Below are 25,121 nucleotides of genomic sequence, written 5' to 3' on the forward strand. Positions count from 1 at the left end.
TTGAGAAAACACTTGAAATGTTGAGCCTTGATTCATTCCCTAATCTTTTATACTATGATTACAGCAACATTCTCTTTTTTATTAAGGTCGTCATTGATGTTGTTGTTTCAGTACTTCATTACACATTCATGCCATAACAATAATGATGACTGGTTAGGGGAATTTCAGTACAGAGGACGGGCAAGTCTCTGGAGTTCCGGGTGTTTGGAATGTTGGGCATCAAGAAGGACAGGAAGATAGTGTCTCACCGCTCAGCCAGTCATCCCCTCCCCATCATAAATATGCACATTTGTCAAGGAAGCTCCAACATTTCAGATAGATGTATATCATACCGCCGTCTTCATGATGAAGGTTACACTCATCTAACTGTTAACCGTAGAGAATGTTTTGTTGATCCAATTACAGGTGCACACACAAAACCCTGAGTGACTTTGGGGAATGTGCAAATCAACTATGTGGTGACTAAGAGGAAACCGTACACAATATATCCTGAAAGATCTCTTAGATGTTATTGAGTGGACCACTATGGAATGCTTTTCCATGACATACGAAAAAAATATCCAGTGTGAAACAAATTTCGGTCTTATTTTTCTATATTTTTTTGTTTGCTGATTTATTGCATTGTAAGCACCTCTGTGCTGTAACTGGCATTGATACACAAGCCTATAGTTATGTTATGCTTGAAATTAAATAATTGACCTGGGGACCTGGTTTTGTCTTCGTACGTTGTTTTGGTTCAGTGCAGTAACCTGAATGCCATTTTAAGTCTTTTCTGTATGCCTTTACTGTTTGCAATTCAAAACAAATTAACCTGGATTCTAACTACTAGTTGTATGCTGTAATGACTTTACTGAATGCGAAGAGATTGCAAGACCCCACTTTAGAATAGGGAACATATTTTGATTTAAGACTTAATTAATAGTTAATATGGGTAATATTACCACTTGTAGGTTTGGGTTGTATTCCATACGAATAGACTATACTAATTCAGAGTAATAAAGAAGGAATACCTATTCTTGTGGTATTGCCCCTTTACAAGGCCCCAATGATGCCTTGGTTATTAGCATCGTTACTCATATCCAATAACGGCAGTAATTAAACAATAATTAGGAGGTTATATTGGGTGAAATCTTAATTAATGGAGTAAAATAAGGTTACACAGAATACGGTATTAATATGTGTCTAATAATTACTAATAAAGGGTCAGTATGTTACTACTAGGCATATTAATAAGCACCTAGTTATTGCCGAATATGTGTACCTTAATGTTACGTGCTACCTAGTGAACTTGTTGGTCTGGTTCTTCTGCCCTACCCTGAGCCACATGATGCAGCTGTTTTATGAGGTTAGAGATGAGCCTTATTTAACTACCAGCGTTAACTCAATATTAAATCACAAACAATTATAGCACATATAACCTGGACAATGGACATACATGAAGAGGGAGGTTTTTACGAGGACTGTAGAAAATTCCAGCCTCGGGGAAAGTAAATTCAAGTCAATTGTTTTTGTATAACTCTTAATCCCAGTTACAGAGGCATATCACCATTAAATCACCACATTGTCTCAGGTTAAAACAGCTCTTGGTCTGTGTTTTGTCTTTAAAAAATTGAACATATTTGCACGCACTTCAATGCATTTGGAGTAGCCTACAACGTAAATTAATGTGGCCAAACCCAATCAGTGAATTGTGTGTCTGTGGGGGCGGAGCCAGGTGTTGGGGGAGGAGGGAGGTGTTAGGGGAGGAGTCAGGTGTTAGGGGAGGAGTCAGGTGTTAGGGGAGGAGAGTAGAGGATGTCTTGATCAGGAAACTAAATCTAACATTCATAGGAACCAAAGCTACCCGAAGTGGAAGCAGTTCTCTCTTTCAGGAGGAAAATAAATCAATTTTTTTTAACAAATAGTCTGAAAGACAGAAACCACAGCAAGGTGAGAATAACAGCACAACTTCGAGATAAGTTAACACCTTGCTACCCGTTATAGAATTTAACGTATTGAAAATGCTTGATACATAAACCTTGTCATCTGTGTCTAGGAATGGCCTCTGCTAAAACATCCTGTACTGAAGATAACCTTTTATGTTCCATCTGTCTGGATGTGTTCAGAAACCCAGTTTCTACACGATGTGGACACAACTTCTGCAGGACCTGTATTACAAAGTTCTGGCATAAAAAACAAAACTACAATTGTCCTACTTGCAACCATCTGTTCCAAACTAGACCTTATCTACAGGTCAATACCCTTTTATCAGAGATGGCCGCTCAGTGTAGAACATCCGTACAAGTAAAAGTGCAGCCATGTGTTGAACCAGCAGAAGTTCCATGTGACGTCTGTACTGGGACCCAGCTGAAGGCCGTGAAGTCCTGTCTAGTGTGTCTTATCTCTTACTGCCAAACCCACCTTGAGCCACATCAGAGAGTCGCAGGCCTGAAGAAACATCGGCTGGTCGAGCCTATGGACCGTCTGGAAGACAGAATGTGTAAGAAACACAATCAACTACTGGAGCTCTTTTGCATGAATGACCAGTTTTGTGTGTGTCAGATCTGCACAGAGACAGACCACAGGTTCCATCATGCTATACCTCTAAAGGTGGAATATGAAGTGAAGATGGCCAAGCTGGGGAAGATGGAGGCTGAAGTTCAGCAGATGGTCCAGGAGAGAAAACAAAAGATTGAGGAGATTAAAGACACAGTCAAACGCAGCAAAGCAGACGCAGACAGAGAGATAGCTGATGGTGTACAGGTCCTCGCCGCTTTGATGCGCTGCATTGAAAAGTGCCAGGATGATCTCAACAAAATGGTTAAAGAGAGACTGAAATCCACAGAGAAACAAGCTGAAGGCCTCATCAAAGAGCTGGAGCAGGAAATAGAAGATCTGACTAATAGAAGCTCAGAGGTGAAGCAGCTCTCACACACTAAAGACCACCTCCACTTCCTCCAGGCCTTCAGATCCCTGAAGAATCCTCCACCCACCAGGGACTGGACGACGGTGGAGGTCCGTCCTCCGTCATACGTAGGGACCTTGAGGAGATCCCTGGATCAGCTGGAGGAGACACTGAACATGGAGATGAAGAAGCTGTGTAATGATGCTGAACTGAAGAGGGTCCAGCAGTATGAAGTAGATGTGACTCTGGATCCTGATACAGCTGGTCCCAGTCTCATCCTGTCTAAGGATGGGAAACAAGTACATGATGGAGGTGTAAGGAAGAAACTCACAGACAACCCTAAGAGATTTACACAGTGTGTATGTGTTCTCACGAGGCAGAGCTTCTCCTCAGGGAGGTTTTACTTTGAGGTCAAGGTTAAAGACAAGACTCAATGGCATGTTGGTGTTGCCAGAGAATCCATCAATAGAAAAGGCGCTATACGTGCGACCCCTGAGACAGGTTTCTGGACCATTAAATTCAGCAAGGATGGGTTGGCATTTAATGATAAGCTTTATGTCTATGTCCCTATGAGAGCTGAGCTCCAGAAGGTGGGGGTGTTTGTTGATTATGATGAGGGTCTGGTCTCCTTCTATGATGTGGAAGCCAGGGTTCATATCTACTATGTTACTGGCTGCTCCTTTAGTGAGCCTCTCTATCCATTCCTCTCTCCATGTTTACATGAAGAAGGTACAAACTCTGCCCCCCTGATCCTCTCACCTGTCAATCAAACAGACTAGGACCTTTGTTTAATAATAAAATAATCAAACAACTAGGAAACAACTAATGTTGTTTCCTGAATTACACTCTACTGTGTGAAATCTTAAAGAACTGGATTGATATCGTACTTTTTCACTGTCATTTAACAAGGGCCAATACATTAAGCTAACACTGTGTACTATCAACAATATTACCCATTATAACTGATAAGACTACACAATAATGTTCAATGTCTTAACCAAATATATTCCTTTATTATTTTGAATCATGTTTTACAACACAAAACAATGTTTTTAAACTTTGATTTAAATAAAAATAAAAATTGAAAGTATAATGGGGACATCTTCTGTGGAAAAGCTACATATGTATTCAGTGGAATAGGTATATTCTCTGTACAATAGGTAATTAATGGAATAGATACATTCTCAGTACAATATGTATTCAGTGAAATAGGTACATACTCAGTCAAATATGTATTCAGCTGAATAGGCACATTTTCAGTAGAATAGGAACAAACTCAGTACAATATGCATTCAGTCTAATAGGTACGTTCACCGTACTATTCAGTGGAATAGGTTTCTGTACAATATCGTGGGCTTTATGCTGATGTGTGGTTGAGGCATCCTCACCTGGCCGAGTCAGACTGATTGGACTCTCAGGCTGGGTGAGGCAATGGCTCAACTACCAGAGGGTGCAATTGTTCTTTAAACAATGCCAACTTTTCAAAAAAATTCCAGAAAAAGTCGGACACCGGAGGCATACTCCTATTCACACCGTTGACTGGTTTACTTCAGTGTTTATAACATAAATATAGAGATATAACACTTTTGCTGTATAAATGTTTTGAATTGTCAATATATATATATATATATACATACTTCGAGCATAAGGTTGGATGATAACGGCCTTCTGAACCTAGAGTAGGCCTCTACTAGGAATAGGTCGGTCGCGAACGATTCGATCACAACTTCCGAATCCCGAAGATGAACGACAAGAACTGATTCCCAAAACAAGAGAACCGATACTTTGATACTTTTTTTTAAATATAAATAATAAAGCAATCGCGTTGCCATGGCACAACAAATGACAAGGCACAACCACACAAGTTAGCTAACGATCGTCGTAGGCTTCAATATCATGCAAGCACTTTATACGTTTTCTTTTTTATTTTGTTCTACAATAAAGTTGCATGCTTTAATGAAGTATGGTTTTACCTATCATGGAAATGGTCAAACTGGATCGTACAGGCCAATGCTACAGAAATTCGCACCGTGACTGAAAACTTTTTTTAGTTTCCGTTTTATTCCCCCTCGTTTCCACCGCGCGGTGCGGAGAGGTGTCTCTCTGGGTTATCGCAGTTTAACAGCAAGCCAAACTCAGGTATAGCACACTTGAGCCGGGATAAGAGCGTCTTGTTCCCTTTATTTCCTCTTTTATATTGTGGAATTCCACGAGTGAAACTGTAACAGAAACAACCCAAAACTTAGTTTCCCTAACAGCTCAAGTTGCTAATAAACAGAATTGAATGAAGGTAGAAAGAAAGAATAACTAGGACTACGCAACAAAAGTGAGTCCGCTCATAGTAACAATAGGCTAATATGACGTAGGCGCACACTTTACATTAGCTCACTATCTAGTTAACTGAACAACACATTTTTTAGAGTGCTAGACATCTTCATTACATCTTCATCTTCATTCATACAAAGTACTGCATTATAAACACACAGCCATTGCTTTCATGAGCTTGAGAAGGGATGAGAAAATTCACCAAGTGACCGACTGCCTTTCTTACTGCTGTCTGCTACGGTTGCAACAAGTATAAAAATCACGTAGCCTACTTTAACACTTCAAAATAAAAGTCCATTTCTCATCATGTAAATATTACTCTGTGTGCGTTTTCATCTGTGTGTGTTTTCTTTCAAATATTTCCTTACCATAAGTTTTAATTACTACATTCATTAAATCATTTAAGTGCATTCAAGTTTGAACATGAATACTAATCTGAGGGCAGAAAAGTACCCTTATGGTAGGGCAGGCTGTGAAAAAGCCTTAATTGTTGGGCGCACCCAATACTTATAAGCAACAGGGGGGGGGGGGGGGCAGACACCTGTGAGATTCTCTGTCAAATGACGTAATCTGACTTAACGAACGAATCAAACGAACGAATCCTGATAGTGAACGTAACTGAAAGAACTGATTCCCGGAAAATAATCGTTTTGCCAATCCCTAGCCTCTACTCTCTCTCTCTCTCTCTCTCTCTCTCTCTCTCTCTCTCTCTCTCTCTCTCTCTCTCTCTCTCTCTCTCTCTCTCTCTCTCTCTCTCTCTCTCTCTCTCTCTCTCTCTCTCTCTCTCTCTCTCTCTCTCTCATATAACATGATCAGGAACAGGAGCCTTTAACCCTTGACCATCCTAAGGGCGACAAGGTTAATGCATAATCAACAAATAGAAGTTGGAAAGAATGTCCAAATATAATTCTTCCAACACACAAGTGTGTACAAAGTACATACTGTATACCTTTGTGAAAATGATTAATTAAAAACATTACTTTCTCTCTCTCTGTTTTCCTCTCTGAAGAAGACGTCAATGACATCACAGACTGCAGCACGCAGCGCGGCGCTTCCTTGGAGAGTCTGCGTGTGGACGCCCCTGGCTCCTCCCACATGTCAACTCACAGCGGGGAGCTGCGCATCCTGAGCGTTTACGGACAAGGGGAGGGCCCACTGGCGGTGGACGTCCATGACACCCTTTTTGCCGCGTCAGAACTGGAGGCCTTGAGCTCGCTGTCCGCTGACCACAGCGTGGCCAAGAGCCTGAACTGCAGCGTACGGCTAGTCCGCTTTGAGGAGCTGACTGGGCATCAGGGCGGCTGCAAGGGCCGGCCCGGTGTCTTGTGTGGAAAGGTTATTCCCAACAATGCCAATATGATCGTCCACATGAGGACTCACTCCGGGGAGAAGCCCTACAAGTGTGACCAATGCACAAAGCGCTTCAGTGATAGCTACGCCCTGAAGATCCACATGAGAACTCACTCTGGGGAGAAGCCCTACAAGTGTGACCAATGCATCAAGCGCTACAATCACAAAGGCAACCTGAACATCCACATGAGGATTCACTCCGGGGAGAAGCCCTACAGGTGTGACCAATGCACGAAGCGCTACAGTCACAGCTCCAACTTCAAGATCCACATGAGGACCCACACCGGCGAGAAGCCCTACAGGTGTGACCAATGCACGAAGCGCTTCGGCCAGAGCTCGTCCCTGAGGAGCCACATGAAGACTCACACGGGGGAAAAGCCCTACAGTTGCGACCATTGCACAAAGCGCTTCGCTCAGCATGGCAACCTGAACGTCCACATGAAGACTCACACCGGCGAGAAGTTTAATTTCTAATGCGAGGCTAGTTTTATTTCTAACATTATGAGAATCAGGCCCTTTGTCCAAAATTCCGAACTACCCCTTTTAAAGGGATGCTTTGACACCTGTATCCAGGTGCTGCTTTTTTTTTCATCATGATTAAACGCTTTCCAACTTTTGATTCGCCATGTTTTTATTTTTGAGAAATGATGTCAGTGTGATGACGAATGACTTAGTTCTAGGACACTTCTGACTGCAAAACAAAGTACTGCATTATAAACACACAGCCATTGCTTTCATGAGCGTGAGAAGGGAAGAGAAAATGCCTTTCTTACTGCTGTCTGCTACGGTTGCAACAAGTATAAAAATCACGTTGCCTACTTTAACACCTCAAAATAAAAGTCCAGTTCTCATCATGTAAATATTACTGTGTGTGCGCGTTAGTGTGTTTTCTTTCAAATATTTCCTTACCATACGTTTTAATTACTACATTCATTAAATCATTTAAGTGCATTCAAGTTTGAACATGAATACTAATCTGAGGGCAGAAAAGTACCCTTATGGTAGGGCAGGCTGTGAAAAAGCCTTAATTGTTGGGCGCACCCAATACTTATAAGCAACAGAGGGGGGAGGGGGGGGGGGGGGGGGGGGGGGCGGCAGACACCTGTGAGATTCTCTGTCAAATGACGTAATCTGACTTAACGAACTAATCAAACGAACGAATCCTGATAGTGAACGGAAAGAACTGATTCCCGGAAAATAATCGTTTTGCCAATCCCTAGTCTCTCTCTCTCTCTCTCTCTCTCTCTCTCTCTCTCTCTCTCTCTCTCTCTCTCTCTCTCTCTCTCTCTCTCTCTCTCTCTCTCTCAACATGACACTTCAGCTTGTCCAGAATGCTGCTGCAAGAGTTCTAACAAAGACCAAAAAAAATCAACATATTACACCAATTCTTAAATCGTTACATTGGCTTCCTGTGTGTCAGACAGAGTGGGAGACGTCTTCTGCTGTCGCTCTCCAAGGTGCTGAACTCCAGCTGAGTGATGACGTCACACGCTTTGGACAAGCTACTGACCGCGTGGTTTAGAGAATCACCCCCGGTGTACGTACTCCATTTGAAAACAAGTACTAATGTGAAACACTTTGCAGGAAGAACTACCTGCACCGAATGAGATGAGATAAGATTAAAGAAAAACTGAATTGTTGACAGTTTTTTATGTGATAGACAAAATCTCAATGGCATTAAAAACAAGACTCGTTGTTTGAGACTATTCCGTCTGGTTACTGAACCTTCTCTCACCTACAAATGTAGAAGATCATGTTAGCCAAATTATAACTCACAACATGACCATTATCAGGCGTTTGTACCCAGAGCGTCCAGTGAGATGAAGGCCCAGGTCTGGGCTGCTCAGGGAGGACTTTGGGGATCCTTTGGACGAGGAGTCTAAACAAACCAACCAACCTGGTCCCCTGAGCCCCTCAACAGTCCTGGTTCATTGTGGGGCTGCAGGGCTGCCGGCTCCCCTGTGAACGCCCCTTCAGTTCAGCTTCAATAAGAGGAGGACAGGTGTGTCACATCAGAGCCTAATCAGCAGGGGACCGGGTCACCCTATCAGCCAATCAGAGGTGATGCCTGAACCAGCAGGGGACCGGGTCCCCCTATCAGCTAATCAGAGGTGGTGCCTGAACCAGCAGGTGAACGGGTCACCCTATCAGCCAGTCAGAGGTGATGCCTGAACCAGCAGGTGTTTCACCTAGAGAGGGAGACAGCGAATAGAAATAATGCAAACCGATTTATAGATGGCGTACAAAAGATGTTGAGTTATCGATTAAAAGTCCTGAATTTATGAATTCAGATCCTTCCGTGAACTACGGGCCATTCTGTGGTTCCCTGAGAGTGCGGCACCAACTGCCAAGCTCCACCAGGAACTAGCGATTCAAATCACCCAAAGGATTCCTAGAATTGTTGAGTCAACGTTTATTCAAATGAAAAACAAACTCAAATATAAGTAGCATGTGCAGCGCAGCAAACCGCCAGCAGACTTGGCCTTTCTTGCATGCTCAAAGAAAATCGAACTCTCATTTGTGTTAAATGTTGTCTCGTCTGAAGCATGATAACGTCCACTAAGGGTTTAGGATTTAGAGGGATTAAATACTAGCTTAGCTACTAGCCTTAAAGGTCTTCAGAATCAGAATCAGAAACACTTTATTGATCCCCGGGGGGAAATTGTTGTTCAATTTTTGTTCCAGGTGCTCCATACAAATCAATAGATGTCATCATACATCATGCATGTCAATGATTTATCTGGTTTGATTCATCTCTCCCTCTCTCTGTCTCTATATTTCTTGCTCTCACCCCTGGTCATTAAAGACTATTACGTTTACCATGACGAAGAGGGAGAGAGGGAGAGGGAGAGAGAGAGAGAGAGAGAGAGAGAGAGAGAGAGAGAGAGAGAGAGAGAGAGAGAGAGAGAGAGAGAGAGAGAGAGAGAGAGAGAGAGAGAGAGAGAGAGAGAGAGACTGACTGACTGACTGACTGACTGACTGACTGACTGACTGACTGACTGACTGACTGACTGACTGACTGACTGACTGACTGACTGACTGACATTGGTTTCATACTGAGGTATGGTGACCCCTGTTTGTGTGTGTGCGTGTCCTGTGTTTGCGTGTATAACAGGAAAATAAAGAACCTTATATGATGAAATCCTAGCCACCAAACACAAAAAGTATTCCCTTGCTTTTTGTATTTTGTTTGATGAAAGGTGATGTAGTGGGTTACATAGTAGTGTTGTTGATTCATCCTGGTCCATATCTCAATTAAAATGCCTAACATTTTAAAAAGTATGTTGACCCTCTACTAAACACATACTACTGCACGCATTAACTGATACTGGCAGTTTCGGGTTATCAGGTAACGTCAATCGAATGTTCTGGCTCCACCCCAGAGACAGTGAAAACCTGATCTGCAATCAAGCCCCGCCCCTCAGAGGGAATCTACCGTTTCCCTGAAGTCAGCCAGAATGCATTTTTTACATTCCGAGAGTGGGCCATCTTCAACAGCGTGTTTGGTTTCACTTCATAACCTGACTGCAAGTTACTTTATTACTGCAACTGTATTGTCCTAAATGTGATTCTTTGTCTCCTTTTTTCTCGACAGCCTTAATTTGTTTAGAAAATAAAAAATAATTATTCAGCTTGATTAAGTCGTGGGTGGATGAGTTTTGGAAGGTTTTCTTTAGACACTAAAGCATTTCCAGAAATTTTTAACTAAACTACTGGCAGCAGTGAAAGAGTAACAAAGACAAGGTCCAGTTATTGTTGTCATAAGTTTCATATGGCTCTCCAGATAACACAGGTAGAAAGGTCTTTAATAAGCTAGTTCTATGATATTCAGTGATTGGTCACCTGCTTGGCTACGGAGCCAGGAGGGAAAGCACACTCTGCCCATTCAGCTGGCTTGAAGGGAATAGAAGGAAATCCATGGACTGAAATGATGTAAGACTGTAATGGATTAATGGAACATCATCTAGCCAAATCACACCTTGGTAACCCTAAAATCACAACTAGAACTTATCTACGATATCAATTTTCCATCACTTTAGCTTCTCACACTGTTTGTCCCTGGCCCGTGAAAGCTACCCATAATGCACCACCAGTGAAAATGTGACATTGTTAACTGCCGCAGCACATTTGACGTTTGTTTTGCTGTCTCTGCGCTGGAATTGGCTGATGTCTCTGAATAGTAAACTTGTTGTTCTGGTTCGTCTGCCCTACCCTGAGTCACATAACACATATGTTTCATGAAGTTAGAGATGAACCTTAAACAACTACCAGTGTAAACTAAATATGAAATCACAAACCATAATAGCACATTTAACCTGGAACCAAAGGGACAGGTTGTATTTTTGAAGTCTGTAGATCGGACTGTCGGTCGGTGATTCTTTCAATCACTATCTATTACTCTGTCCGTCTATCTATCTATCTCTCCATCCATATATTGCTTTCTTCCTTTCTTCATTTATGTTGATCTGCCGTTCAGGTAAGAGTCGTCTGCGGTCTCGTTCTCACACCCAGTATTATTAGAATTGCATTGTTGAATATCATGAAGGTGTTAAATTAATGGAACGTGTAGATGGCGTTGGTTGCTGGTGTGTCGAGGATAGCCGCAGCAGACAGAGTGGGAGACGTCTTCCGCTGTTGCTCTCCAAGGTGCTGAACTCCAGATGAGTGATGACGTCACACGCTTTGGACAAGCTACTGACCGCGTGGTTTAGAGAATCACCCCCGGTGTACGTACTCCATCTGAAAACAAGTACTAATGTGAAACACTTTGCAGGAAGAACTACCAGCACCGAATGAGATGAGATAAGATTAAAGAAAAACGGAATTGTTGACAGTTTTTTTTGTGATAGACAAAATCTCAATGGCATTAAAAACAAGACTCGTTGTTTGAGACTATTCTGTCTGGTTACTTAACCTTCTCTCACCTACAAATATAGAAGATCATGTTAGCCAAAATATAACTCACAACAGGCCCCATGTTAGCCAAATTATAACTCACAACATGACCATTATCAGGCGTTTGTACCCAGAGCGTCCAGTGAGATGAAGGCCCAGGTCTGGGCTGCTCAGGGAGGACATTGGGGATCCTTCGGACGAGGAGTCTAAACAAACCAACCAACCGGGTCCCCTGAGCCCCTCAACAGTCCTGGTTCAATAAGCCCAGGACAGGTGTGTCGCATCAGCGCCTAATCAGCAAAAAAACTTTTTGCCATTTTGGACACATTTGAACTGTCTCAACATGTGAAAGAGGCTACTCATTGTAAGGGGCACACTCTAGACCTGGTTATCACAAAGGGCCTCAATGTTTCTGATCTCTCTGTGACTGATCCTTCCTTGTCTGACCACTTTTGTGTTTTCTTTAACATATCTAACATACCTGTTTGTGTGTGTGCGTGTCCTGTGTTTGCGTGTATAACAGGAAAATAAAGAACCTTATATGATGAAATCCTAGCCACCAAACACAAAAAGTATTCCCTTGTTTTTTGTTGTTTGTTTGATGAAAGGTGAGGTAGTGGGTTACATAGTAGTGTTGTTGATTCATCCTGGTCCATATCTCAATTAAAATGCCTAACATTTTTAAAAAGTATGTAAATATGCCCTCAAATTACACTCTACTTAACACATACTACTGCATGCATTAACTGATACTGGTAGTTTCGGGTTATCAGGTAACGTCAATCGAATGTTCTGGCTCCACCCCAGAGACAGTGAAAACCTGATCTGCAATCAAGCCCCGCCCCTCAGAGGGAAACCACGGTTTCCCTGAAGTCAGCCAGAATGCATTTTTTACATTCCGAGAGTGGGCCATCTTCAACAGCGTGTTTGGTTTCACTTCATAACCTGACTGCAAGTTACTTTATTACTGCAACTGTATTGTCCTAAATGTGATTCTTTGTCTCCTTTTTTCTCTACAGCCTTAATTTGTTTAGAAAAGAAAAATAATTATTCAGCTTGATTAAGTCGTGGGTGGATGAGTTTTGGAAGGTTTTCTTTAGACACTAAAGCATTTCCAGAAATTTTTAACTAAACTACTGGCAGCAGTGAAAGAGTAACAAAGACAAGGTCCAGTTATTGTTGTCATAAGTTTCATATGGCTCTCCAGATAACACAGGTAGAAAGGTCTTTAATAAGCTAGTTCTATGATACTCAGTGATTGGTCACCTGCTTGGCTACGGAGCCAGGAGGGAAAGCACACTCCGCCTATTCAGTTGGCTTGAAGGAGTAGAAGGAAATCCATGGACTGAAATGATGTAAGACTGTAATGGATTAATGGAACATCATTTAGCCAAATCCCACCTTGATAATCCTAAAATCACAACTAGAACTCATCTACGATATAAATTTTCCGTCCCTTTAGACTCTCACACAGTTTTTCCCTGGCCCCTGAAAGCTTCCCATAATGCACCACCAGTGAAAATGTGACATTGATAACTGCCACAGCACATTTGACGTTTGTTTTGCCGTCTCTGCGCTGGAATTGACTGATGTCTCTGAATAGTGACCTTGTTGGTCTGGTTCGTCTGCCCTACCCTGAGTCACATGACACCTATATTTCATGAAGTTAGAGATGAACCTTATACAACTACCAGTGTAAACTAAATATGAAATCACAAACCATAATAGCACATTTAACCTGGACCCATAGGGAGAGGTTGTTTTTATGAAGTATGCAGATCGGACAGTCTGTCGGTCGGTGATTCTTTCTATCACTCAATCTATTACTCTGTCCGTCTATCTATCTATCTCTCCATCCATATATTGTTTTCTTCCTTTCTTCATTTATTTTGATCAGCCGTTAAGGTCAGAGTCGTCTGCGGTCTTGTTCTCACACTAAGTATTATTAGAATTGCATCGTTGAATGACATGGAGGTGTTAAATTAATGCAACGTGTATATGCCGTCGGTTGCTGGTGTGTCGAGGATAGCCGCAGCAGACAGAGTGGGAGACGTCTTCTGCTGTCGCTCTCCAAGGTGCTGAACTCCAGCTGAGTGATGACGTCACACGCTTTGGACAAGCCCCTGACCGCCTGGTTTAGAGAATCACCCCCGGTGTACATACTCCATTTGAAAACAAGTACTAATGTGAAACACTTTGCAGGAAGAACTACCTGCACCGAATGAGATGAGATAAGATTAAAGAAAAACTGAATTGTTGACCGTTTTTTTTGTGATAGACAAAATCTCAATGGCATTAAAAACAAGACTCGTTGTTTGAGACTATTCTGTCTGGTTACTTAACCTTCTCTCACCTACAAATATAGAAGATCATGTTAGCCAAAATATAACTCACAACAGGCCCCATGTTAGCCAAATTATAACTCACAACATGACCATTATCAGGCGTTTGTACCCAGAGCGTCCAGTGAGATGAAGGCCCAGGTCTGGGCTGCTCAGGGAGGACATTGGGGATCCTTTGGACGAGGAGTCTAAACAAACCAACAAACCGGGTCCCCTGAGCCCCTCAACAGTCCTGGTTCAATAAGCCCAGGACAGGTGTGTCGCATCAGCGCCTAATCAGCAAAAAAACTTATTGCCATTTTGGACACATTTGAACTGTCTCAACATGTGAAAGAGGCTACTCATTGTAAGGGGCACACTCTAGACCTGGTTATCACAAAGGGCCTCAATGTTTCTGATCTCTCTGTGACTGATCCTTCCTTGTCTGACCACTTTTGTGTTTTCTTTAACATATCTAACATACCTGTTTGTGTGTGTGCGTGTCCTGTGTTTGCGTGTATAACAGGAAAATAAAGAACCTTACATGATGAAATCCTAGCCACCAAACACAAAAAGTATTCCCTTGTTTTTTGTTGTTTGTTTGATGAAAGGTGAGGTAGTGGGTTACATAGTAGTGTTGTTGATTCATCCTGGTCCATATCTCAATTAAAATGCCTAACATTTTTAAAAAGTATGTAAATATGCCCTCAAATTACACTCTACTTAACACATACTACTGCATGCATTAACTGATACTGGTAGTTTCGGGTTATCAGGTAACGTCAATCGAATGTTCTGGCTCCACCCCAGAGACAGTGAAAACCTGATCTGCAATCAAGCCCCGCCCCTCAGAGGGAAACCACGGTTTCCCTGAAGTCAGCCAGAATGCATTTTTTACATTCCGAGAGTGGGCCATCTTCAACAGTGTGTTTGGTTTCACTTCATAACCTGACTGCAAGTTACTTTATTACTGCAACTGTATTGTCCTAAATGTGATTCTTTGTCTCCTTTTTTCTCGACAGCCTTAATTTGTTTAGAAAATAAAAAATAATTATTCAGCTTGATTAAGTCGTGGGTGGATGAGTTTTGGAAGGTTTTCTTTAGACACTAAAGCATTTCCAGAAATGTTTAACTAAACTACTGGCAGCAGTGAAAGAGTAACAAAGACAAGGTCCAGTTATTGTTGTCATAAGTTTCATATGGCTCTCCAGATAACACAGGTAGAAAGGTCTTTAATAAGCTAGTTCTATGATACTCAGTGATTGGTCACCTGCTTGGCTACGGAGCCAGGAGGGAAAGCACACTCCGCCTATTCAGTTGGCTTGAAGGAGTAGAAGGAAATCCATGGACTGAAATGATGTAAGACTGTAATGGATTAATGGAACATCATTTAGCCAAATCCCACCTTGATAATCCTAAAATCACAACTAGAACTCATCTACGATATCAATTTTCCGTCCCTTTAGACTCTCACACAGTTTTTCCCTGGCCCCTGAAAGCTTCCCATAATGCACCACCAGTGAAAATGTGACATTGATAACTGCCACAGCACATTTGACGTTTGTTTTGCCGTCTCTGCGCTGGAATTGACTGATGTCTCTGAATAGTGACCTTGTTGGTCTGGTTCGTCTGCCCTACCCTGAGTCACATGACACATATATTTCATGAGGTTAGAGATGAACCTTATACAACTACCAGTGTAAACTAAATATGAAATCACAAACCATAATAGCACATTTAACCTGGACCCATAGGGAGAGGTTGTTTTTATGAAGTATGCAGATCGGACAGTCTGTCGGTCGGTGATTCTTTCTATCACTCAATCTATTACTCTGTCCGTCTATCTATCTATCTCTCCATCCATATATTGTTTTCTTCCTTTCTTCATTTATTTTGATCAGCCGTTAAGGTCAGAGTCGTCTGCGGTCTTGTTCTCACACTAAGTATTATTAGAATTGCATCGTTGAATAACATGGAGGTGTTAAATTAATGCAACGTGTATATGCCGTCGGCTGCTGGTGTGTCGAGGATAGCCGCAGCAGACAGAGTGGGAGACGTCTTCTGCTGTCGCTCTCCAAGGTGCTGAACTCCAGCTGAGTGATGACGTCACACGCTTTGGACAAGCCCCTGACCGCCTGGTTTAGAGAATCACCCCCGGTGTACATGCTCCATTTGAAAACAAGTACTAATGTGAAACACTTTGCAGGAAGAACTACCTGCACCGAATGAGATGAGATAAGATTAAAGAAAAACTGAATTGTTGACCGTTTTTTTTGTGATAGACAAAATCTCAATGGCATTAAAAACAAGACTCGTTGTTTGAGACTATTCTGTCTGGTTACTTAACCTTCTCTCACCTACAAATATAGAAGATCATGTTAGCCAAAATATAACTCACAACAGGCCCCATGTTAGCCAAATTATAACTCACAACATGACCATTATCAGGCGTTTGTACCCAGAGCGTCCAGTGAGATGAAGGCCCAGGTCTGGGCTGCTCAGGGAGGACATTGGGGATCCTTTGGACGAGGAGTCTAAACAAACCAACAAACCGGGTCCCCTGAGCCCCTCAACAGTCCTGGTTCAATAAGCCCAGGACAGGTGTGTCGCATCAGCGCCTAATCAGCAAAAAAACTTTTTGCCATTTTGGACACATTTGAACTGTCTCAACATGTGAAAGAGGCTACTCATTGTAAGGGGCACACTCTAGACCTGGTTATCACAAAGGGCCTCAATGTTTCTGATCTCTCTGTGACTGATCCTTCCTTGTCTGACCACTTTTGTTGTTTTCTTTAACATATCTAACATACCTGTTTGTGTGTGTGCGTGTCCTGTGTTTGCGTGTATAACAGGAAAATAAAGAACCTTATATGATGAAATCCTAGCCACCAAACACAAAAAGTATTCCCTTGTTTTTTGTTGTTTGTTTGTTTGATGAAAGGTGAGGTAGTGGGTTACATAGTAGTGTTGTTGATTCATCCTGGTCCATATCTCAATTAAAATGCCTAACATTTTTAAAAAGTATGTAAATATGCCCTCAAATTACACTCTACTTAACACATACTACTGCACGCATTAACTGATACTGGTAGTTTCGGGTTATCAGGTAACGTCAATCAAATGTTCTGGCTCCACCCCAGAGACAGTGAAAACCTGATCTGCAATCAAGCCCCGCTCCTCAGAGGGAATCTACGGTTTCCCTGAAGTCAGCCAGAATGCATTTTTTACATTCCGAGAGTGGGCCATCTTCAACAGCGTGTTTGGTTTCACTTCATAACCTGACTGCAAGTTACTTTATTACTGCAACTGTATTGTCCTAAATGTGGACAATACAGTTTAGAAAAGAAAAAATAATTATTCAGCTTGATTAAGTCGTGGGTGGATGAGTTTTGGAAGGTTTTCTTTAGACATTAAAGCATTTCCAGAAATTTTGAACTAAACTACTGGCAGCAGTGAAAGAGTAACAAAGACAAGGTCCACTTATTGTTGTCATAAGTTTCATATGGCTCTCCAGATAACACAGGTAGAAAGGTCTTTAATAAGCTAGTTCTATGATATTCAGTGATTGGTCACCTGCTTGGCTACGGAGCCAGGAGGGAAAGCACACTCTGCCCATTCAGCTGGCTTGAAGGGAATAGAAGGAAATCCATGGACTGAAATGATGTAAGACTGTAATGGATTAATGGAACATCATCTAGCCAAATCACACCTTGGTAACCCTAAAATCACAACTAGAACTTATCTACGATATCAATTTTCCATCACTTTAGCTTCTCACACTGTTTGTCCCTGGCCCGTGAAAGCTACCCATAATGCACCACCAGTGAAAATGTGACATTGTTAACTGCCGCAGCACATTTGACGTTTGTTTTGCTGTCTCTGCGCTGGAATTGGCTGATGTCTCTGAATAGTAAACTTGTTGTTCTGGTTCGTCTGCCCTACCCTGAGTCACATAACACATATGTTTCATGAAGTTAGAGATGAACCTTAAACAACTACCAGTGTAAACTAAATATGAAATCACAAACCATAATAGCACATTTAACCTGGAACCAAAGGGACAGGTTGTATTTATGAAGTCTGTAGATCGGACGGTCTGTCGGTCGGTGATTCTTTCAATCACTATCTATTACTCTGTCCGTCTATCTATCTATCTCTCCATCCATATATTGCTTTCTTCCTTTCTTCATTTATTTTGATCTGCCGTTCAGGTAAGAGTCGTCTGCGGTCTCGTTCTCACACCCAGTATTATTAGAATTGCATTGTTGAATATCATGAAGGTGTTAAATTAATGGAACGTGTAGATGGCGTTGGTTGCTGGTGTGTCGAGGATAGCCGCAGCAGACAGAGTGGGAGACGTCTTCTGCTGTCGCTCTCCAAGGTGCTGAACTCCAGATGAGTGATGACGTCACACGCTTTGGACAAGCTACTGACCGCGTGGTTTAGAGAATCACCCCCGGTGTACATACTCCATTTGAAAACAAGTACTAATGTGAAACACTTTGCAGGAAGAACTACCAGCACCGAATGAGATGAGATAAGATTAAAGAAAAACTGAATTGTTGACAGTTTTTTTTGTGATAGACAAAATCTCAATGGCATTAAAAACAAGACTCGTTGTTTGAGACTATTCTGTCTGGTTACTTAACCTTCTCTCACCTACAAATATAGAAGATCATGTTAGCCAAAATATAACTCACAACAGGCCCCATGTTAGCCAAATTATAACTCACAACATGACCATTATCAGGCGTTTGTACCCAGAGCGTCCAGTGAGATGAAGGCCCAGGTCTGGGCTGCTCAGGGAGGACATTGTTGATCCTTTGGACGAGGAGTCTAAACAAACCAACCAACCGGGTCCCCTGAGCCCCTCAACAGTCCTGGTTCAATAAGCCCAGGACAGGTGTGTCGCATCAGCGCCTAATCAGCAAAAAAACTTTTTGCCATTTTGGACACATTTGAACTGTCTCAACATGTGAAAGAGGCTACTCATTGTAAGGGGCACACTCTAGACCTGGTTATCACAAAGGGCCTCAATGTTTCTGATCTCTCTGTGACTGATCCTTCCTTGTCTGACCACTTTTGTGTTTTCTTTAACATATCTAACATACCTGTTTGTGTGTGTGCGTGTCCTGTGTTTGCGTGTATAACAGGAAAATAAAGAACCTTATATGATGAAATCCTAGCCACCAAACACAAAAAGTATTCCCTTGTTTTTTGTTGTTTGTTTGATGAAAGGTGAGGTAGTGGGTTACATAGTAGTGTTGTTGATTCATCCTGGTCCATATCTCAATTAAAATGCCTAACATTTTTAAAAAGTATGTAAATATGCCCTCAAATTACACTCTACTTAACACATACTACTGCACGCATTAACTGATACTGGTAGTTTCGGGTTATCAGGTAACGTCAATCGAATGTTCTGGCTCCACCCCAGAGACAGTGAAAACCTGATCTGCAATCAAGCCCCGCCCCTCAGAGGGAAACCACGGTTTCCCTGAAGTCAGCCAGAATGCATTTTTTACATTCCGAGAGTGGGCCATCTTCAACAGCGTGTTTGGTTTCACTTCATAACCTGACTGCAAGTTACTTTATTACTGCAACTGTATTGTCCTAAATGTGATTCTTTGTCTCCTTTTTTCTCGACAGCCTTAATTTGTTTAGAAAATAAAAAATAATTATTCAGCTTGATTAAGTCGTGGGTGGATGAGTTTTGGAAGGTTTTCTTTAGACACTAAAGCATTTCCAGAAATTTTTAACTAAACTACTGGCAGCAGTGAAAGAGTAACAAAGACAAGGTCCAGTTATTGTTGTCATAAGTTTCATATGGCTCTCCAGATAACACAGGTAGAAAGGTCTTTAATAAGCTAGTTCTATGATACTCAGTGATTGGTCACCTGCTTGGCTACGGAGCCAGGAGGGAAAGCACACTCCGCCTATTCAGTTGGCTTGAAGGAGTAGAAGGAAATCCATGGACTGAAATGATGTAAGACTGTAATGGATTAATGGAACATCATTTAGCCAAATCCCACCTTGATAATCCTAAAATCACAACTAGAACTCATCTACGATATAAATTTTCCGTCCCTTTAGACTCTTTCACACAGTTTTTCCCTGGCCCCTGAAAGCTTCCCATAATGCACCACCAGTGAAAATGTGACATTGATAACTGCCACTGCACATTTGACGTTTGTTTTGCCGTCTCTGCGCTGGAATTGACTGATGTCTCTGAATAGTGACCTTGTTGGTCTGGTTCGTCTGCCCTACCCTGAGTCACATGACACCTATATTTCATGAGGTTGGAGATGAACCTTATACAACTACCAGTGTAAACTAAATATGAAATCACAAACCATAATAGCACATTTAACCTGGACCCATAGGGAGAGGTTGTTTGCAGATCGGAGTATGCAGATCGGACAGTCTGTCGGTCGGTGATTCTTTCTATCACTCAATCTATTACTCTGTCCGTCTATCTATCTATCTCTCCATCCATATATTGTTTTCTTCCTTTCTTCATTTATTTTGATCAGCCGTTAAGGTCAGAGTCGTCTGCGGTCTTGTTCTCACACTAAGTATTATTAGAATTGCATCGTTGAATAACATGGAGGTGTTAAATTAATGCAACGTGTATATGCCGTCGGCTGCTGGTGTGTCGAGGATAGCCGCAGCAGACAGAGTGGGAGACGTCTTCTGCTGTCGCTCTCCAAGGTGCTGAACTCCAGCTGAGTGATGACGTCACACGCTTTGGACAAGCCCCTGACCGCCTGGTTTAGAGAATCACCCCCGGTGTACATACTCCATTTGAAAACAAGTACTAATGTGAAACACTTTGCAGGAAGAACTACCTGTACCGAATGAGATGAGATAAGATAAAAAAACTGAATTGTTGACAGTTTTTATTGTGATATACAAAAACTCAATGGCATTAAAAACAAGACTCGTTGTTTGAGACTATTCCGTCTGGTTACTGAACCTTCTCTCACCTACAAATGTAGAAGATTATGTTAGCCAAATTATAACTCACAACATGACCATTATCAGGCTTTTGTACCCAGAGCGTCCAGGTTTAGTTGGCACAGGGTCAATCAACCTAGAGTTCAGCGTTAACTCTGTGTTTGTTAAACCTCCGTTCGTGGAATACCCCACTGGAATAGTTTAGTCAACGTTAATTAAAACTGTTCATGAACCATTTATAAAAAGAGCGGGAGAGAGAGAGATAGAGAGACTTTGGTGTCATGTCCACTTGTTAGTGTGGTGACTTCTGTTGTTGTTGTGTGTGTGTGTGTGTGTGTGTGTGTGTGTGTGTGTGTGTGTGTGTGTGTGTGTGTGTGTGTGTGTGTGTGTGTGTGTGTGTTTGTGTGTGTGTGTGTGTGTGTGTGTGTGTGTGTGTGTGTGTGTGTGTGTCTATAACCGTGAAATAAAATACATTATATGATGACATCATACAGCCAACGTACCCCAAAAGTGTTTTCTTGTTGTTTGTTTTATGAAAAGTGATGCGGTTGGTTACATAGTCGTGATGTGATGTGGATTCATCCTGGTAAAAATCTCGACTTAAGTGCATAACATTTAAAAAAACGTGTGCTCTCAAATTGCATTATATTAAACGCATGCTACTGTACGTTTTAACTGTTACTGGCAGTTCTGGATTATCAGGTGTCAATCAAATATTCTGGCTCGAACCCACAGAGACGATGAAAACCTGATCTCCAATCAAGCCCCACCCCTCAGAGGAAAACTACACATTCCCAGAAGTCAGCCAGAATGCATTTTTTACATTCCGAGAGTGGGCTTGGAACAGCTCCAACAGCGTGTTTGGTTTCACTTTATAACTTGACTGCAAGTTACTTTATTACTGCGACCCGATTGTCCAAAATGTGATTCTTATTCTCTCCTTTTTTCTCTACAGCCTTCAATTGTTTCAAAAGGAATATTTCTGAGAATGGTTCTGCTTGATTAAGTCGTGGGTGGATGGGTTTTGGATGGGTTTCTTTAGACACTAAAGCATTTCTCATAATTTTTAACCAAACTAATTGCTGCAGGGGAAGACTAAGACAAGGTCCAGTTGTTATGAGTTTCATATGGTTCTCCAGATAACACAGGTAGAAAGATCTCTAATAAGCTAGTTCTGTAAAAATTCTGTAGCTTTATTCAGCTGAACCGTCACCATAAGTTGAGTGTTTGGTGATCGGTCAGCTGCTTGGCTACGGAGCCAGGAGGGAAAGCAGACTCCACCTATTCAGTTGGCTTGGAGGAAATAGAAGGCAATCCATGGACGGAAATGATGTAAGACTGCAATGGATTAATGGAACATCATTTTGCTGAATCACACCTTGATAACCCTAAAATCACAACTAGAGCTGAACTACGATATTAATTGTCCATCACTTTAGATTCTCACAATGTTTGTCCCTGGCACGTAAAAGCTACCCTTAATGCACCACCAGTGATAATGTGACATTGTTTACTGCCACGGCACATTGTAGGTTTGTTTTCCTGTCTCTGAGCTGGCATTGACTGTGTTGTCTCCGAATAGTGAACTTGTTGGTCTGGTTCGTCCACCCTACCCTGAGTTACATGACGCAATTGTTTTCTGATGTTACAGATTAGTCTTATATAATTACCAGCGTTAACTCAATATTAAATCACAAACCATATTAGCACTGTTACACACAGGGAAAGGGTTGTTTTTCCAAGACTGTAGAGAAAATACCAGCCTCGGGAAAAGTCGATTCAAGTAAAATAAATTTGTATAGCTCTTAATGCCACTTCAACTGGCAAATTGCCATTAAATCAGCACAATGTCTCTGGCTTTGCACCATCTCTTTGTCTGGGTTTTGTCTTACATTGTTGTTTTCAAACATATTTGAAAACAAATCAACATATTTGAGGAACAGCGCATGAATGTCAGTGAGCTGTGCGTCCGTGGGGGTGGGGCCAGGTGTTAGGGGAGGAGCCAGGTGTTAGGGGAGGAGCCAAGTGTTAGGGTAGGAGCTAGGTGTTAGGGTAGGAGGTAGTTGTTGGCAATGTGTTAGGGGAGGAGAGCAGAGGACGTCTTGATCGGGAAAAGACATTTTACATTCATAGAAACCAAAGCCAACCGACGTGGAGCAGCTCTCTCTTTTAGGAGAAAAAGAATACACATTTTGAAACAATAGTCAGACAGACAGAAACAACAGCAAGGTGAGTAAAACAGCACAACTTTCAGAGAAGTTAAAACCTCTCTTCCCGTTTTGGAATTAAAACAATAATTGAACTGCTCAATACATATACCATGTCGTCTGTGTCTAGGAATGGCTTCTGCTAACACTTCCTGGTCTGAAGAGAACTTTTCATGTTCCATCTGTCTGGATGTGTTCAGCAGCCCAGTTTCCACACCATGTGGACACAACTTCTGCAGAACCTGTATTACTAAGTTCTGGGATGGACAAGTCCGGTACAAATGTCCTGTTTGCAACGAGCTTTTTCAAAGTAGACCCTATCCACGAGTCAATACCCTCTTATCAGAGCTGGTCGCTCAGTTTAAAACATCCGTACGAGTAGAAGAGCAGCCTTGTGCTGAACCAGGAGAAGTTCCCTGTGACGTCTGTACTGGGACCAAGCTGAAGGCCATGAAGTCCTGTCTTGTGTGTCTTATGTCGTACTGCCAAACCCACCTGGAGCCACATCAGAGAGTCGCAGTCCTGAAGAAACATCTGCTGGTCGAGCCTATGGACCGTCTGGAAGACAGGATGTGTAAGAAGCACGAACGACTTCTGGAGCTCTTCTGCAAGTCTGAACAGGTGTGTGTGTGTCAGTTCTGCACAGAGACAGACCACAAGTACCATCCTGTTGTACCTCTAAAGGAGGAATATGAAGAGAAGACGGCCCAGCTGGGTAAGTTAGAGGCTGCAGTTCAGCAGATGATCCAGGCGAGACAAAAATATATTCAGGAGATTAAAGACACAGTTAAACGCAGCAAAGCAGTCACAGACATAGAGATAGCCAATGGTGTGAAGGTCGTCACTGCTCTGAAGCGCTGCATTGAAGAGTGCCAGGATGATCTCAACAAAGCGGTTGAAGAGATTCTGAAATCCACAGAGAAACAAGCTGAAGACCTCATCAAAGAGCTGGAGCAGGAAATAGAAGATCTGACCAATAGAAGCTCAGAGGTGAAGCAGCTCTCACAGACTAAAGACCATCTCCAATTCTTCCAGACCATCAGATCCCTGAAAGATCCTCCACACATCAGGGACTTGACATCGGTGCAGGTCCATTTTATGTCATACGTAGGGACCTTGAATTCCCTGAATCAACTGAACCATACGCTGCACCAGGAGATGATCAAGATGTGTAAGAGGATAGTGGACTGCTGTGCCACAGTATGAAGTAGATGTGACTCTGGATCCTGAGACAGCTCATCCCTGTCTCAACCTGTCTGAGGATGGGAGACAATTACATCATTGAGATGTAGTGAAGAAACAACCCAAAGAGATTTACAAAGTGTGTATGTGTTCTCTTGAGGCCGAGCTTCTCCTCAAGGAGATTTTACTTTGAAGACCATGTTAAACACAAGAGCGTATGGCAGGTTGGTGATGCCAGAGAGTCCATCAACAGAAAAGGTCAGATCATATTGTTTCCTGACAAAGGTTACTGGACTATTCAATTAAGCATAGATGGGTGGTCATGGGATGGTATTTAATGATAACTCTCCTGTCCATCTTCGTCTGAGAGCTGAGCTCCAGAAGGTGGGGGTGTTTGTTGATTACGATGAGGGTCTGGTCTCCTTCTATGATGTGGAAGCCAGGGTTCATATCTACTCTGCTACTGACTGCACCTTCAGTGAGCCTCTCTATCCATTACTCTGTCCATGTTTACATGAAGAAGGTACCAACTCTGGCCCCCTGATCATCTCACCTGTCAATCAAACATTTGTACATTGTATCATACTTTTCACTGTCATTAAACAAGGACCAATACATTAAGCCAATAACACTGTGTACTATAAACAATATTACCCATTATAACTTCTAAGACCACACTATAATGTTCAATGTCTTTTTATTTGAATTGTTTTTGTACTTTTAACGATAGTTAGTCAAGTCGTTTTTTTTAACCAAATATATTCCTTTATTATTTTGAATCATGTTTGACAACACAATACAATGTTTTTAAACTTTTGAGATTTGAATAAAAATGTAATTAAAGTAGAATGGGTACATTTTCTGTACAATATTGTGGGTTTTATGCTGATGTGTGGTTGAGGCATCCTCACCTGGCCGACTGATTGGACTCTGGGGCCGGCTGAGGCTGCACACCTGTTGTCCATTGACTAATCGATGTCTCAACCACCAGGGAGTGCC

At 42.1% G+C, this 25,121-nt stretch overlaps 4 protein-coding genes and 1 pseudogene across 4 annotated transcripts in view; all 5 read left to right on the plus strand.

Moving 5' to 3' along the window:
• Positions 1 to 25,121, plus strand: part of LOC130380461 (E3 ubiquitin-protein ligase TRIM39-like) — a 106,686-nt gene that overhangs the window by 19,454 nt on the left and 62,111 nt on the right. The gene's annotated exons all lie outside the window — the stretch shown is intronic.
• LOC130380458 (probable E3 ubiquitin-protein ligase TRIML1) lies at positions 1,774 to 3,805 on the plus strand. The gene is made up of 2 exons (XM_056587676.1): positions 1,774 to 1,929; positions 2,036 to 3,805. The coding sequence occupies exon 2, from the start codon at positions 2,038 to 2,040 to the stop codon at positions 3,661 to 3,663; it is 1,626 nt and encodes a 541-aa protein (XP_056443651.1). The 5' UTR covers positions 1,774 to 1,929; positions 2,036 to 2,037; the 3' UTR covers positions 3,664 to 3,805.
• Positions 5,633 to 7,315, plus strand: LOC130380992 (zinc finger protein 239-like). The gene is made up of 2 exons (XM_056588412.1): positions 5,633 to 5,669; positions 6,219 to 7,315. Exons 1-2 carry the CDS (start codon positions 5,633 to 5,635, stop codon positions 7,031 to 7,033), a joined length of 852 nt encoding a protein of 283 aa, XP_056444387.1. The 3' UTR covers positions 7,034 to 7,315.
• Positions 8,624 to 24,239, plus strand: LOC130380993 (E3 ubiquitin-protein ligase TRIM47-like). Its single transcript, XM_056588413.1, has 3 exons — positions 8,624 to 8,689; positions 22,907 to 22,962; positions 23,141 to 24,239. The coding sequence occupies exons 1-3, from the start codon at positions 8,624 to 8,626 to the stop codon at positions 24,144 to 24,146; spliced, it is 1,128 nt and encodes a 375-aa protein (XP_056444388.1). The 3' UTR covers positions 24,147 to 24,239.
• Positions 24,148 to 24,743, plus strand: LOC130380994 (E3 ubiquitin-protein ligase TRIM39-like; annotated as a pseudogene).

Source organism: Gadus chalcogrammus, chromosome 4 (genome assembly GCF_026213295.1).
Source record: "Gadus chalcogrammus isolate NIFS_2021 chromosome 4, NIFS_Gcha_1.0, whole genome shotgun sequence".
Classification (NCBI taxonomy): Eukaryota; Metazoa; Chordata; class Actinopteri; order Gadiformes; family Gadidae; genus Gadus; species Gadus chalcogrammus.